A 17542-nucleotide genomic window follows, 5' to 3' on the forward strand; every position below is an offset into this window, starting at 1 on the left:
GCAAGAACGCTTTCTTTGACTTTTTAGATGACCTTATTAATACGTTATTTGTAGTCATTTGTAGAGTCATTGCAGAGATGTATGGATGCAGTCCTTCAAGCTCATAGTAGTCATACAAAATAGTAATTCACTTTCCACTGCAGCATGACTTTATATTCTAACCTGTGCATTATTTCTATTAAGTGACAAGACTTCTGTCTAAGTCTTGAAATAATTGAAAATCAAGATCATGTTTTATTTTGGTAAAATAGGCATAATCTAGAGGCCTTTGCCTTTCAAATAAGCCACTTCTGATACCAAATGATCAACTAGAAGTCAAGTTACTTTTTGTTGTTCCTAAAACTTGCATAGGCGACAAGACTTTTGCCAGGTAGTGTATATATATATATATATATATATATATATATATATATATATATATATATATATATATATATATATACATTTCTTCATCAATGGTAAATGAGTCAATGATGACACGCATTTAAAAAAAACACACAAAAAGACAAGCATGTTTTAGAGTTCGTGTTGGAAAATAAATACTTTGTCATTGAAAAACTATTTACACAGTAGAAAGCACAAGTATATAGAAGTATGTAAATGTGTGCATACATGTGTTGGTGCGTGTGCGTGCGTGTGTGTGTGTGTGTGCGTGTGTGTGTGTGTGTGTGTGTGTGTGTGTGTGTGTGTGTGTAAAAAAGAGAGGTTATCTGTAACTTCCTTTTGCAATCCTGGCCAATCGAAAGTTTTCATTTTGTCCTTGGTATACGGTCTTGGTTTGGCCTGAGATCTTCATATCATTTTGGTGGGATCTTGGGAGGGCGCCATTTTTATAAATGAGGATCAGTCATGCGTGTTTGTGTGTGTTTGCATTGTCTATATGTGTGTAAGGATTGTCTATGCATATGTGTGACAGGACTCTAGTGGCATCCACACGCTCTGACCACCATGTTGCGGTATTTCTTCAGGATGACGTTGGAGCTGTCGTCAAAATACAGGACGGAGATGGCGTGGAGTTGTGTAGGAGCGCAACATGGTTTTGGAACTGTTTCAGGGTTGATGAAGTGAACCTGAGATGACAAAAAAAGCAAAAAGGACAAAGTCACAAAGTGTACAATGCACTTTTTCTTATGTGTCCTAAATTTTAAGCAAATATTTAAACTGCATGATTAAAGTGTGTGAATATACACACTGTTAACAATTTTCTGTAGAATCTACAGTGACTTACTGTAAGGTTCAGTTTATATTACAGTTCAGTTCACCAGTAACTTACTGTAAATCAAAACACTGTATTTACATTTACAGCATCATTTACTGTGATGTGTATGTATTTGCAGCATTGCATATTTTTACTGTAAAATTTACAGTAATTTTCACAATGCAACTTTAAATTACAGTAAAAACTGCATAACTGTCCTACAGTAAGGTTCAGTTTATATTACAGTTCAGTTCACCAGTAATTTACTATTAATCAATATCAGCAAAAATACTGTATTTACATTCACAGCACCAATTACCTTACTGTGTATTTATTTACAGCACTGTATATCTTTACCATAAAATATACAGTAATTTTCACAATGCAACTTTAAATTACAGTAACAAACTGCATAACTGTCCTACAGTAAGGTTCAGTTTATATTACAGTTCAGTTCACCAGTAACTTACTGTAAATCAAAATACTGTATTTACATTTACAGTATCATTTACTGTGCTGTGTATGTATTTACAGCATTGCATATTTTTACTGTAAAATTTACAGTAAATTTCACAATGCAACTTTAAATTACAGTAACAAACTGCATACATGTCCTACAGTAAGGTTCAGTTTATATTACAGTTCAGTTCACCAATAATTTACTGTTAATCAATTACAGCAAAAATACTGTATTTACATTCACAGCACCAATTACCTTACTGTGTATTTATTTACAGCATTGTATATCTTTACTGTAAAATATACAGTAATTTTCACAATGCAACTTTAAATTACAGTAACAAACTGCATACATGTCCTACAGTAAGGTTCAGTTTATATTACAGTTCAGTTCACCAGTGACTTACTGTTAATCAATTACAGCAAAAATACTGTGTTTACATTCACAGCACCAATTACCTTACTGTGTATATATTTACAGCATTGTATATCTTTACTGTAAAATATACAGTAATTTTCACAATGCAACTTTAAATTACAGTAACAAACTGCATACATGTCCTACAGTAAGGTTCAGTTTATATTACAATTCAGTTCACCAGTAACTTACTGTTAATCAATTACAGCAAAAATACTGTGTTTACATTCACAGCACCAATTACCTTAATGTGTATATATTTACAGCATTGTATATCTTTACTGTAAAATATACAGTAATTTTCACAATGCAACTTTAAATTATAGTAACAAACTGCATAAATGTCCTACAGTAAGGTTTAGTTTATATTACAGTTCAGTTCACCAGTAACTTACTGTAAATCAATTACAGCAAAAATACTGTATTTACATTCACAGCTTCAATTACCTTACTGCTTGAATTTACAGCACTGTATATCTTTACTGTAAAATATACAGTAATTTTCACAATGCTACTTTAAAAACTGTAAAATATTGCATAAAGCTAGATTTATACTTTTGCCTGACGCCGCATTGCGCACCTTCAATGACTGCGCGCTCACCCTCACGAAACGGACGAGGCTTTTATACTCACCAGGGGGCAGGTCAAAAGAAACTGACCTTAAAATAAGGCTGAAAAACAGAGAAGTAGAAAGTTTCCGGACCTACATCATATCATTAATATCATTCAATATTTTAAGCTAATTATTTTTATTGTTTTATAAATTATTTTAATAATTATAAGGACTTTTATAACAGTTTAAGATTTTTTAAATCAAACTTTGATGCATCGCTTGCTTTTGATCATATCTCGGACAGTTTTACCTATTAAAGTTTATTAAAATGTTAATGAAAACAGAACATGGGTTGCTCTAAAAATAGTTTTTTTATTAGAAGGAATAAAAGCAAAATAAAAGAGCACACTTACTTAAAAATACAGATGTTTTTTTTTTTTTTAGATTTTTTTTTTAGTTTAGTAGTTTTTTTTTAAATATTTGTACAGAACAAACAACACAATTATTATACAATGACTTGCCTAATTACCCTATCCTGCCTAATTAACCTAGTTACTCTTTTAAATGTCACTTTAAACTCAATACAAATATCTTGAAAAATATCTAGAAAAATATTATGTGCTGTCATTATGGCAAAGACAAAATAAATCAGGTATTAGTACAACTATTATGTTTAGAAATGTATTAAAATATCTTTTCAAAATTGGGGAAAAATATTCAGGGGGGCCTAATCATTCTGACTTCAACTGTTTACAACCTATTATAACCTACTATTTTTATATAAAATGACAGTGATCAAATTTACTGGTATTTTTCAAAAGGGCCTGCTCACATATGATCCCTTTCCGAAAAATTGCCGGTTATTTTCCGGAAAAGTCTGTATGTGTGAAAGGGGCTGATGATTTAGTTTATACAAACAAAATTTGTGATGGTCACAGCAGTCAAAAAGAATGCACTGATCCTGATACTTGTATCGGCTATCGGTTAGATACTGCATATTTTTGCTGGATCGGGTATCGGCCAGCTGGTACCGATCCAAAACCGATCTTGCACGTGCGCTATGTTCTGTGTAATTTATAAGCCAACAAAAGCTATGAAGGTAGCCTATTATAAGGCACTAGAAAATTGTCATGTAGGCCTACTATATCTCAAATGTTTTGAAGCCATTTAATATAACAAGACTAAGCAATTGGTCTATGCTGCTTTTAAAGTGCATGTAATCAGTTCATAATGATCCTCCGACTGTGTGTGTGCAATCAGCGGAATCCGGAACAGGTGCATGTGAGCGCACTTAGTGTGTAACATTATTGAATGGATTTGATCGTAATAATCTAGGAAAAGTCTGTAAAATAATAGTGTTTTTCTGTAAACATTTAAATGAAAATATCTGTAAATTTATTATTTTTTGCACTTTATTTCAACAAAGACATTTTACCGTCATTTTATGGTTTTTGTTTGGCAACCGTAGCTGTTAGTTTTGACCTTTTTTTACGATTTTTTTTCTTACAGTGAATTATGTTCATAAAAAAATTATAAATAATAAAAAAAGGCACAGTACCGGGATCGGATCTGATTCAGTTTTGATACTTTGATATCAAGATCGATTCCAAAAAAATAGTGTCGGTGCATCCCTTAAAAGAAGTATGAAGTGTGGAGGCAAAAGGTGGGCACTTTACCTCCACCTTTATAGAAATCTGTACACACTTTGGATTCACTCTTTCCACAGTTTGACGATGAACATAATGTTCTCCACCAGGCTCAATCAAACAAAACTTTATATCATCATTAAAGTGAGCTTTAGACAGGTTCTCCCGCCACACAACATGCTCATGTCTTTTGATTATTTCTTCTGATAAGGAATTGGGCATTGTAGTCTGGTGATTCACTGCTGCCACACACATATTATTTATATCCCTCAATTATGTCATAATAATGAGATCTTTTCTCATTAAAATTACATCTTTAATCATAAAAACAAAAAGCTGCATCTTTTCTGCTTATAACGAGATGTTGTTTAGGTAAACGATACAATTATCTCATTAAAACGACATATTTTTCTTGTTAATCCAACTTAATTGTCTCATTAAAATGACAATTTTCTTGTTAAACAACATCTATTTCTCGTTAAAATGAGATCCTTCATACATGAAGTGACCATCATGTTGGTATAATCAAACGGGTAAAAGAATCCACCTTTTTTCAAGATAAGGCACATTTAAATTGGTTAATTGGACTTTCTCCTCAGTTTAAAAACACAACAACATTTTATCAACATCCAAGTTATTTCCACTCTATCATTATTAGCATGTGAACACTACGTCAGCATCTTAATCATCTGAGATTATACTGGTGAAAGAATCAAACAGATCTATAGGAAAAAGCGTTTGTCTGCATTATAATGCGAAAAACTCAACCCTGGCTCATTCTGATTACATACATTTCTGGAGAGCATCCCAGGAGCAAAGCCGGAGAGGGACTACTTTTCAGCCCTGGAGTTTCAAGCCTTAGACTGGCCCACTGCAGTTCACGACTGACTATATTAAAATAACTATTGAAAAAATGTGAAGCTTAAAGGGGATAATAATTTTGCCCTTAAAATGTTTTTTTAAAAATACTAATTTTGCTTTTATTCTAGCCTAAATAAAACAAATGAGACTTTCTCCAGAAGAAAAAATGTTATTAGACATACTGTGAAAATTTCCTTGCTCTGTTAAACATATCAGGAAATATATCTTTATATATATATATATATATATATATATATATATATATATATATATATATATATATATATATATATATATATATATATAAAGAGGGGGGGGGGGTGATAATTTTGACTGATAGACCATTTGTACCATTTTAAGGACAAAATTATTAGCCCCTTTAAGTTTTATTTTTCAGTAGTCTCCAGAACAAACCATCATTATGCAATAACTTGTCTAATTACCCAAACCAGACTAACATAATTAACCTAGTTAGGCCTTTAAATGTCACTTTAGGCTGTATAGAAGTGTCTTGAAAAATATCTAGTCTAATACTATTTACTGTCATCATAGCAAAGATAAAATAAATCAGTTATTAGAAATGAGGGTAACACTTTATAATAACTACACACTATGAACTATTTATTGAGCAAATAGTGATTTCAATATTGCAAACCAATAACTTTGCATTATTAACGTTACTAAGCAGTTCATAACAGCAGCTACAAATGCTGTGTTTTTGATTTATAACCACATTCATAATGCGCTTAATAATTGTATTTTCATACTTAGTTGATTATTTATTTTTCATTACTAAATTATAGTATTGCATTACTTACAAAGCAGTTATTTAGGCATAGCTGGTGGTTTTTAAGATCATTCAGAATGAGTTTGTAAATAATTAATTAACTATTTAAATAAACATTTATAATCCCTATTATTCAGGTTTATACTAATAGTTAATTTGTATGTTAATAAATGCTTTATTAACTCAACGTCATCCAGTTTTGTAATCTAATCTAAAGCTAGGGCTCTTTATACAGTACTTCATAAATCCATTATAAATGACCATTAAAGTCAGTAAAATTTAAACAGGAAAAAAGGACATAAACCACATTATTCATTTCTACTCGTTTGAAGATACACAAATGAAACTGTATCAAATAAAAATAAATCTTTGCAACCTTATCTAAAATTAAATCACTCTACAGTTTAAACATTGCAATCTATTATACTGTTCAATTATTAGATTGTTGTTGTTTTATACAATTGTATGTCGTATTTTGACACTCCGTGTTATTCAGCAAACGTTAAACTTTACAGTAATTTTACTTTTTAGATAAGATTGCAAAGATTATTATTCATTTGATACTGAGTTCTGTAATAAGTCATTTATAAGGGATTTATAAAGCATTAATGGTCCTCACTTTAGATTAGGTCACAAAACTGCATGAAGTTGAGTTAATAAAGCATTTATTACATATATAGCAACAATTAATATATGCCTGAATAATAAAACGTATAAACGTTATTTCAATAGTTTATTCATCATTTATAACTCATTCTGAATGACCTTAAAAACTCTCAAATACAAATGGTTTGTAAACAATGCAATACTTAATTTAGTAATGAGAAACAAATCATTAACAAAGGATGAAAATACAATTATTAAGCACATTATAAATGTGGTTGTAAATCAAGAACACAGCTACACAGCTATTTGTAGCTACAGTTGTGGAGTTAATGCTTAACAAATAATGAATTCACTACATGCTAATGCTTAATAAATGATTCATAGTGTGTAGTTATTATAAACTGTTACTGAAATGAGTTATTAAAACTATTATGTTCAGAAATGTGTTGGAAAAAAAGCTTCTCTCTGTTAAACAGAAATTGGGGTAAAAAATAAACAGGGGGGCTAATAATTCTGACTTCAACTGTATCTCACTCTCTCTCTCTCTCTCTTTCTCTCTCTCTCTCTCTCTCTCTCTCTCTCTCTCTCTCTCTCTCTCTATATATATATATATATATATATATATATATATATATATGAGCAATATCACACGAGTAGCAGTGCGATATGGCTGTATATTGGCACTGGTGGGAGGCGTGCGATTAGTGCCCCACCAGTGCCGATATACAGCCATATCGCACTGCTACGAGTGTGATATTGCGTTTATACAACAGTTTGACGGCATAATTGTGTATATAAAAACAAAATCAAACACGGAAAGTCTTAAAAACCCTTTTGTATGTGGAGCTACTTTCTTCCACATTGGATTCAAATCATAAGCTGACAGTTAGAACAGCTGAGCAAGCATATATATATATATATATATATATATATATATATATATATATATATATATATATATATATATATATATATATATATATATATATATATATCATGTTAATATTTATTTAAATAAACTAAGCAGTGATATTGAAATGTGAGAAATAAATCTCTAAATCTCCCCCAAAAAAATTGTAAATTTTCTCCACAATAAATACATTTACAAAATAAATTAACCGAAACAGGTAAAGTGTGAACAGCGACAGGCTTACCAATGTCTGTACAATGGCGTGGTTTGTGGCGTTCATGTAGGAGTTGAGAGGAAAGGCACATTCTCCCATGCAATAATATGCAGCATATCCTTCAGGAGCTATAATCCAATCCTGAAAGATGGACAGAGCACATAAAAATTAACAACCTTGAGTTAGAACTTTTCCAACCAAACACAGTTGAAGGCTTAAACTGTGAACAGAAAGATAGATCACAGTAAACTGCAATCATATTCCACACATATGCTAAAGTATGTGGGTGCTTTTAAAGGGAAAGTTCACACGAAACCGAAAGAGCTCTCTGTTATTGCGGTCTTAAGTAATGGAATTAAATTTTTCCTGGTTGATGATGTTACACGAGAACACAAGGACGCAAAAACACTTATTGAGAAAAAGCTATAGTGATGTCTGTCAGATAGACGATGGCATAATCTATCATCTTCACATGTGCTTTATACAAATGGAGCTGTAACACTTTACAATAAGGTTCAATATTTAATGCATTTACTAACATGAACTAATCATGAACAACACATCTACAGCATTTATTAATCATGATTGAGCATTTACAAATGCATTATTAACCTCAAAGTCCATGCTTGTTAACATTAGTTAATGCACCATGAGTTAACATGAACTAACAATGAACTACTGTATTTTCATTAACTATCGTTAACTAACATGAACAAATACAGTAGTGAATGTATTGTTCATTGTTTGTTCATGTTAGTAAATGCATTAACTAACATTAACTAATGAACCTTATTGTAAAGTGTGACCAATGGAGCTGTGGTGGAGTTCTGTTAACAAACATTAACCAGCACCATGTAATTAAAGATGCGGCTGGCAGCACACATAAGGATATAAGGCCCTATCAGCCTTTGAACGCTTAATATAACAGAGCTTAATGCAGAATCCTTAATGACGAGTTAAGAAATTTTGTATTAAATTAGAAAGCATCTGAATTCTATTTGTTTACTTTTGAGTATGACTTTGGTCAGATTAAGTACATTAAGAATCCTGTTTACGTGAACTGATTCTGAATAGAGCTGAGATGATTAGTGATGTGGGGACCGATTCTTGGAATGCATTGTGACTCTCTAGAATTGCTTATGAGCTTAGTTTTAGCATCCATAACAGATGGTTCTCTATGCAATTTTTAACAGCAGATGGCACTCTTGGCTAGTTTTTAAAAGCAAATGGCACTCTAGGCCAGTTTTTAACAGCAGATGGATCTCTAGGCTAGTTTTTTTTCTTTTGATGCTGCTCTAGGCTACTTTTTAAAAACAAATGGCACCATAGGCTACTTTTTATCAGCAGATGGAATTCTAGGCTAATTTCTAATAGTAAATGGCTCTCTGAACTAGTTGCTAGATAATGCTCTATCCTAGTTTTCAACAGAAGACGGCGCTCTAGGCTAGTTTTTAACTGCATTAAGGAGCTCTAGGGTAGTTTGTAACAACAGACAGTGCTCTAGGCTTGTCTTCAACTGCATGTTGCGCTCTAGGCTAGATTTAACTGCAGAATAGAGCTCTAGGCTAGCTTTTAACAGCAGATGATGCTCTAAGCTAGTTTTTAACTGCAGTATGGAGGTTTAGGGTAGTTTTGAACAGCAGATGATGCTCTAGGCTAGATTTAACTGCATTATAGAGCTCTAGGCTAGTTTTTAACAGCAGATGGCGCTCTAGACTAGATTTAACTGCAATATAGAGCTCCAGGCTAATTTTTAACAGCAGATGATGCTCTAGGGTAGTTTATAAAAGCAGATGCTGGCCTAGGCTAGTTTTGAACTGCAGTATGGATCTCTAGGGTAGTTTTTAACAGCATCTGGCGCTCTAGGCTAGTTTTTAAATACAGTATGGAGCTCTAGGCTAGTTTTTTTTTTTTTTTTTTACAAAAGATGATGCTGTAGGCTAGTAATTACAACAAATGGTGCTCTAGGCTAGTTTTTAACAACAGATGATGCTCTAGACTAGTTTTAATAGCAGATGTGCTCTAGGTTAGTCATTAACAGCAGATGGAGCTCTAGACTAGTTTTTAAACAGCAGATGATGCTCTAGGCTAGTTACTACACCAGATGGTGCTAAAGACTCGTTTTTGACAGTAGATGATGCTCTAGACTAGTTTTTAACATCAGATGGTGCTCTAAGCTGGTTTTTAACAACAGATGATGCTCTAGACTAGTTTTTAACAGCTGATGACGCTCTAGGCTAGTTTTTAACAGCACATGATGCTCTAGACTAGTTTTTGACAGCAGATGATGCTCTAGGCTAGTTTTTAACAGCAGATAATGCTCTAGAATTGTTTTTAACAGCATATAGTGCTCTAGACTAGTTTTTAACAACAGATGGTGCTCTAGACTAGTTATTAACAGCAGAGGGTGCTCTAGACTTGTTTTTAAACAGTAGATGATGCTCTAGGCTAGTTACTACACCAGATGGTGCTAAAGACTCGTTTTTAACAGCAGACAGTGTTCTAGACTAGTTTGTAACGTCAGATGGTGCTCTAAGCTAGTTTCTAACATCAGATGATGCTCTAGGCTAGTTTTTAACAGCTGATGACGCTCTAGGCTATTTTTTAACAGCAGATGACGCTCTAGGCTAGTTTTTAACAGCAGATGATGCTCTAGACTAGTTTTTAACAATAGATGGTGCTCTAGACTAGTTATTAACAGCTGATGACGCTCTAGACTAGTTTTTAACAGATGATGAGGCTCTAGGCTAGTTTTTAACAGCAGATGATGCTCTAGACTAGTTTTTAACATTAGATGGTGCTCTAAGCTAGTTTTTAACATCAGATGATGCTCTAGGCTAGTTTTTAACAGCTGATGACGCTCTAGGCTAGTTTTTAACAGCAGATGACGCTCTAGGCTAGTTTTTAACAGCAGATGATGCTCTAGACTAGTTTTTAACAATAGATGGTGCTCTAGACTAGTTATTAACAGCTGATGACGCTCTAGACTAGTTTTTAACAGCTGATGAGGCTCTAGGCTAGTTTTTAACAGCAGATGATGCTCTAGACTAGTTTTTAACATCAGATGGTGCTCTGAGCTAGTTTTTAACAGCAGATGATGCTCTAGACTAGTTTTTAACAGCTGATGACGCTCTAGACTAGTTTTTAACAGCTGATGAAGCTCTAGGCTAGTTTTTAACAACAGATGACGCTCTAGACTAGTTTTTAACAGCAGATGACGCTCCAGGCTAGTTTTTAACAGCAGATGATGCTCTAGAATTGTTTTTAACAGCATATGGTGCTCTAGACGAGTTTTTAACAGCAGATGGTGCTCTAGACTAGTTATTAACAGCAGATGACGCTCTAGGCTAGTTTTTAACAGCAGATGATGCTCTAGACTAGTTTTTAACAGCAGATGACACTCTAAGCTAGTTTTTAACAGCAGATGATGCTCTAGACTAGTTTTTAACAGCAGATGAAGCTCTAACCTAGTTTTTAACAACAGATAGTACTTTGGAATTGTTTTTAACAGCATATGGTGCTCTAGACTAGTTTTTAACAGCAGATGGTGCTCTAGACTAGTTTTTAACAGCAGATGACGCTCTAGGCTAGTTTTTAACAGCAGATGATGCTCTAGACAAGTTTTTAACAGCAGATGGTGCTCTAGACTAGTTTTTAACAGCAGATGACGCTCTAGGCTAGTTTTTAGCAGCAGATGATGCTCTAGACTAGTTTTTAACAGCAGATGACGCTCTAGGCTACTTTTTAACAGCAGATGATCCTCTAGACTAGTTTTTAACAGCAGATGTACCTCTAGCCTAATTTTTAACAACAGATGGTGCTCTATATTAGTTATTAACAGCAGATGGTGCTCTAGGCTAGTTTTTAACAATAGATGGTGCTCTAGACTAGTTTTAATAGAAGATGATGCTCTAGGCTAGCGATTAACAACAGATAGAAGGTGGGCTAAGCTAGGTTTTAAAAGCAGATGGTGCTCTTTAGGTTAGTTTTTAACTTTACACTCAAATGTTCAAGAAGAAGAGTCTAGGTCATTTGTTCAAATGTACTGCACCTCAGCTTTTATGCCATGGGATTAATGTAAACACTGCTCACTATGAACACTCTTGTAATTCTGTCACCCCAAATTTGAAATGTACACTTGGAAATTATAGAAAATTCTATATAATTTATAGTTTGTCAAGATAAGCTCAGGTTTAAAAAAAGAAATGTAAAAATGTAATAAAAGCATACAATGCCTAAACATTTGCATAACTTCATAAATGGTTATTTTAGGTTCAGGTGGTACGAGACAGAGTATGGCAGATAGTTCAGAGTCAGAATTGAATCAACAGAAAAATCGCAATGCATTCTGAAAATCAAACTCATATTATCTCAATGCATCGATTTATTGCCCCAGCCCTAATCCTAATTCACCCCAAATAGTATTGTCTTAATCATGTTAATGGCAGAATATTGTTATCCATGTAAACATGCTGTGTAAAAACTTCAAAAGTGAATCAGAGGTAATATAAAGCCTTCTGTTATAGCGAGGGTCTCTGAGTCCCGTCCAGCTGTTCAGAGCCAGTGTTTATGTGTGTGATCCAGCAGAATAGACAGATCTGCTACAGGTGGCAGGACTGAGGGTGTGTAAACAGAAAGGAGGCTCTGCTGTCTCTGCTCATGCTCTTGAGGTAATGCAGCCTAATGGAGCTACACACACTCATAAAACGGCTTGAGCCATAAACACACAGAGAGATAAAGAGGAATGTGGAGTGAGATGGAGAAGGACCAGAGCTAACAGAAGAAAACTGCTGGGGGAATAAAAGTTTTACAGATTATGAAGAAGATTTCTATTCTCTCTGTGTGAAGTATTTTCTAAGTGTAAAGCAGTTAATTTTCTCTTCTCAAAATGTATGTAGTGTTTGCAGCAAACATGCCAGCCTGTGTTAAAAATACAGTGATATGTCTGTGTAAGATGAGAGTGCCTGCACAGAAGCAACACTAGGAGAAGGCTGAGTGACTGATTGTGTAGAATAACTGAATATGTAAAGCACTGATTATATATGTTAAATACTTCTATGAAGCTATATGTGTCAGAAGTTAGAATGAGTAACATATTATCAAGTTATTATGCTTTCATGACAATGTATGTAAACACTTAGTTCCTTTGCATAAGTTGCATCTATACTTTGCTGACATAGACCTGTAACATCTCTGTTGACATGAGCTAGTGGGCTGAGAGCCAAGAATAGCAGGACCCCTTAGACTAAAAACCTATTCAAAAATGGTCAAGAGTTAAAAAGAGACTTAGGGGTGTGTCAAATAATCCTGTATAAAAATTGTAACAAACACAGATACTTCAGAAGGTGCAGGAGAGATTTCAGAAGGTGTCCAGGAGAGACTTCAGAATGGTCTGGGGTCTGCTCTGCTCTTTCTCTGCTTTATTATGGAGAATAAAGTCTATTTTCTGATATTCAAAACCTCCGGTCTGATAATTTGTAATTAATGAGAAGTCAATATTTACCACAATTACAATGGCTTTTGGGATGAAAAAATCTTCTCTCCGTTAAACAGAAATTGTGGGGAAAAATAAATGAGGGGGCTAATAATTCTGACTTCAACTGTATATGTTTTTTCAAGTGTCTTGTAGAAAATATTAATTTAAAAGAGAGATCTGTGAGAGATGTACTCAATTATACTGAGCAGCAGTAAAAAAATAACAAATATACAGTAGTGGACAGAGTTCTGAAAAATCATACTTAAGTTAAAGTACCATTACTTGCTTAAGTAGAGTAAAAGTATCTGTTGTAAATATTACTCAAACTATCAGTAAAAAGAAGACTTTTCAAAAGTACTCAAGAGTAGTGAGTATTACCCTGTGAAAAGCTGATGCATTTACATGTAATTTGTGGATGTGTGTAAACGTAACATTCTGTAGTGCATTTAGTAGCAGGCAGACAACGTCATATGATGCTAATATTAGGTTAGATTTAGAGTGTGATGTCAGGTGACCAAAATTCAATATCTAGCCAGTGTCTAATGACAACATTATTTTGATTGATTAATTTTGATTTGATTGATATTTGGTTGATTTTAGGTAGTGGTGCAAAGTGACCCAACATCTTAAACCAACGTCATATTGACATCAAATACTGACATTTATTAATCAGGTATGGCCACCAAAATCCAACGTCTGATAGACGTCATCATGGCCGGATTAACGTAAGGGCTAGGTGGGAAGAAGGGCCCATGGAAGAAGGGGGCCCTTGATTGGCTGAAGAATTAATTTGCGATATGACGCTGGAAATGACTCATCCATTATGCTTTTTCTCGTCAATAATGGGAAGTATTCCTTTCGGTTTGCTGCTGTTAAAAACAGTGCTAAACTGGGGGCTCAGAGTGCCTGTAGCCCAATCAGAATATTGAATAGCCCTGTTTTAGTCACCCATAAGGATGATCAGATGTCCCAATTTTCCCAGGACAGTCCCTTATCACGTGAACTGTCCAGTCAAAGGTAGGCTAACCAAACTCGTAGTGGAACAAAAAATAAAATTCAAACAGTCTTCATCATTGAGACACTTCTACATGTAGTAACAGAAGCTGTGATAGGCGGAATTATGCTGAATGGACTCAACTAAAGTGCTGTCTCGGCCGCACGGCGGTTATAGCTGGACTCCAACTGGCGCGCGCCCGCACAATCCTTCCATCACACAATATAACCGAGACAGTGTGTCAACAAATTAAATAGCCTAAACGAGCAGTTATCAAAATATTCATCATTGCGGAGAGTCTATCTCAAGCAAATACACTCGGTTACAGTAAGTCTAACTGAACCAGTTAAAAATCTAACTGTTTTATCATGAATGTTTACTTTGCCCTTTTTATGAAATCGACAGTAATATGGAGCCATGAAATATTGGCGCTGACTTTCATCAGACATTATTTTTGATGCAAACATATCTAAATAAATAAATTAATAAGGATGCTAGACCACAATAAGCTATTTTAGATATTAGAAGCATGGATATTAAAGATATTATGTCATTAGGGATTTATAGTCAGCTAAAGTTCTAAACAAACGTTTTAAAGGTAAACCCCTATTCAAGTATGTATTATAAAGCACTGATTTAGGAAGTATTTCATAGGTTTTTTGTTTTCTTGATTTTTGCAGCCTGTTTGAACGTTAAAGTTCATATCATGTCATTACTTAGTTTGTATACTTGCAGGCATTTTTTAACAAAATAGAAAAAAATATAAATCAAATATAAATCAAATGTAATATTAGATAATAATATTAATTAGTAAATTAATAATAATAATTATATATAGAGAGAGATAGACAGTTAGGTAGGTAGGTAGGTAGGTAGGTAGATGGATGGATGGATGGATGGATGGATGGATGGATGGATGGATGGATGGATGGATAGAACCTGATTTTCATTTCCAAACAAAATGCAATGGGGTACAACGCTAATCTGATGTCATGTTGACGTCTTGTGACTGCCCATATCTTGTGGTCGTTCATTATGAGGCGATTTACCTTGTGTGTGTGATCTGATTGGACAGGAATCACTGATTTTTTAAACCCCACAGACAGGAAATATTAAAGTAGTGACTGCAGGTTGAAGGAAAGTAGTCGAATAAAAGTACCAATACACCACCAAAAATGTACTCAAGGGAAAGTAAAAGTACACATTTCTAAAACTACTTAGTAAATTACAATTCTTGAGAAAAACTACTCTACAGTAATTTGAGCATTTGTTATTGTCATTTTACACCACTGCAAATATATGAAAGAATAGGTAAATAACATTAACAAAATCTAATATTGGTAATAGACGGTTATCATACCTGCCATCCAAGGTCTCGAAAACTGACATACAGCTCATGTTTCTTACAGGCCTGCTTCTGGTCAGCACTGCTGTTTTCTAAAACAAATAGAGATACAGAATTTAAGAAACCTCAATAGAAATGGTCATCGCTGGAGATGAAGTGCAAACCTGCAGAAGAGTAAACTATTTGCCAATATAGTCAGTCTCCAAACAAATATATACACAGTGCTCAGCTATAAATAAGTGTACCCCATTTTGAAAATGAATATTCGTATCTGGCAGCGCAGTAGGTAGTGCTGTCGCCTCACAGTATGAAGGTCACTGGTTCGAGCTTCGGTTGGGTCAGTTGGCATTTCTGTGTGGAGTTTGCATGTTCTTCCTGCGTTCGTGTGGGTTTTCCCCACAGTCCAAAGACATCCGGTACAGGTGAATTAGGTAGGCTAAATTGGCTGAAGTGTATGAGTGTGAATGAGTGTGTATGGATGTTTCCCAGAGATGGGTTGCAGCTGGAAGGGCATCTGCTGCGTAAAACATTTGCTGGATAAGTTGGCGGTTCATTCCGCTGTGGCGATCCCAGATTGATAAATGGACTAAGCCGAAAAGAAAAGGAATGAATGAATGAATATATATTTGTATCCATTGCTCAGTGAACAGAGGCAATGTATTTTGGTGCATTTAAACAAACAGATGTATTAAACAGATATATTCAGTAAATTAATATTTTGGTCACCAAACATATTTAGAAACTGAAAGATAATACAATTAAAATCAAGCAAAGTATTGCAAAAATAAATAACACAATTTCAACTACTTATTTATTTATTTATTTGTTTATTTTTTGCTTCTCTTGATTTTTCCTTTTTTTTTAATTTGTATTTAATATTTATTTATAACATAAATTTGGGTGTACTAGTTTTTGGGCCGTTATCATTAGTTATTTTTGTTAAAAAAGCTCCAGATTTGGCTTCAGAACTGACTAATCTCAAATCTAATGTCAAATAATATTGTAAAGCTTCCTGTTAAAAATATGAATTTAAAAGACAGATATGTGAGGGGTGTACTATGTACGTATGCTGAGCACTGTTTATATTTAAAATAAAAACACAAGTTCGGTCTCACTTTATTTTGATGGTCTGTTTGTTGAATTTAGGTTACAGTGCATCTGCATTCCAATTAATTCTCATTCGATTTGAAGTAGACTTTTGGGGTTAGGGTTAGTGTAAGTTGACATGAACTTGCAAAGTTTCTTATAGTCAGTTAAATGTCCGTTTAGGAGGAGTATCAACAGATAGTAAGCAGACAGTCTGCTAATACTCAAATGGACCATCAAAATAAAGTGTTACCACAAGTTCTACACTTGAACTTTTTCAAAATAAAAGTTTAGCAGATATATGCATTTAAAATGAATGGTTGTTCTCCTGTGGAGCTACATATTATTGATTCATCTGTCCCACACGGGTGCAAATTAATCAATAAAATTCTTTTAATCTTTATTTTTATCATGTAGATTGTGCCAAAGCTTAACACTGATAATGAAAAGGGCATAAAAAGCCTTAACAATAGCTCAGATTGTAGCAGAAGAGTAATAGAATGGCCAGACTGGTTTGAGCTGATAGAAAGGCAACAGTAACTCAGATGACCACTCGTTATAACTGAGGTATGCAGAAGAGCATCTTTGAACACACAACATGTCAAACCTTGTAGCGGATGGGCTACAGCAGCAGAAAAAACATGAAACATAAAAAGTATGAATCCATCCTGTCTTGTATCAATGGTTCAAGCTAGTGGTGGTCGTGGTGGTGGTCTAATGGGGGGGCGGGGGGTATTTTCTTGGCACACTTTGGGCCCATTAGTACCAATTGAGAATCTTGTCAACACCGCAGCCTACCTGAGTATTGTATCTGACCACGTCCATCCCTTTATGACCACAGTGTACCCATCTTCTGATGGCTACTTCTAGCAGGATAACCTGCCATAAGCTTGAGTCATCTCTGACTGGTTTCTTGAACATGTCAATGAGTTCACTGTACTCAAATGGCCACCACAGCCACAAGATCTCAATCCAATAGAGCACCTTTG

At 34.2% G+C, this 17542-nt stretch overlaps 1 protein-coding gene and 1 long non-coding RNA gene across 2 annotated transcripts in view; one reads left to right on the forward strand and one right to left on the reverse strand.

Annotated features, from left to right (window-relative positions):
• Nucleotides 1-512: 512 nt before the first annotated feature.
• Nucleotides 513-17542, reverse strand: part of bmp7b (bone morphogenetic protein 7b) — a 100039-nt gene continuing 83009 nt past the window's right edge. Inside the window, 3 exon segments of the mRNA NM_001077146.6 lie at nucleotides 513-1070; nucleotides 7683-7793; nucleotides 15483-15559. Of these exon segments, the coding sequence (NP_001070614.2) occupies nucleotides 921-1070; nucleotides 7683-7793; nucleotides 15483-15559 (338 nt within the window). The 3' untranslated portion in view covers nucleotides 513-920.
• LOC147838155 (uncharacterized) lies at nucleotides 7541-13278 on the forward strand. The gene is made up of 4 exons (XR_015523179.1): nucleotides 7541-7955; nucleotides 8593-8860; nucleotides 10669-11032; nucleotides 11184-13278. It is a non-coding gene; the product is annotated as an uncharacterized LOC147838155 (long non-coding RNA).

This window comes from Danio rerio, chromosome 23 (genome assembly GCF_052040795.2).
Source record: "Danio rerio strain M-AB ecotype USA chromosome 23, GRCz13ab, whole genome shotgun sequence".
In the NCBI taxonomy this organism is placed as follows: domain Eukaryota; kingdom Metazoa; phylum Chordata; class Actinopteri; order Cypriniformes; family Danionidae; genus Danio; species Danio rerio.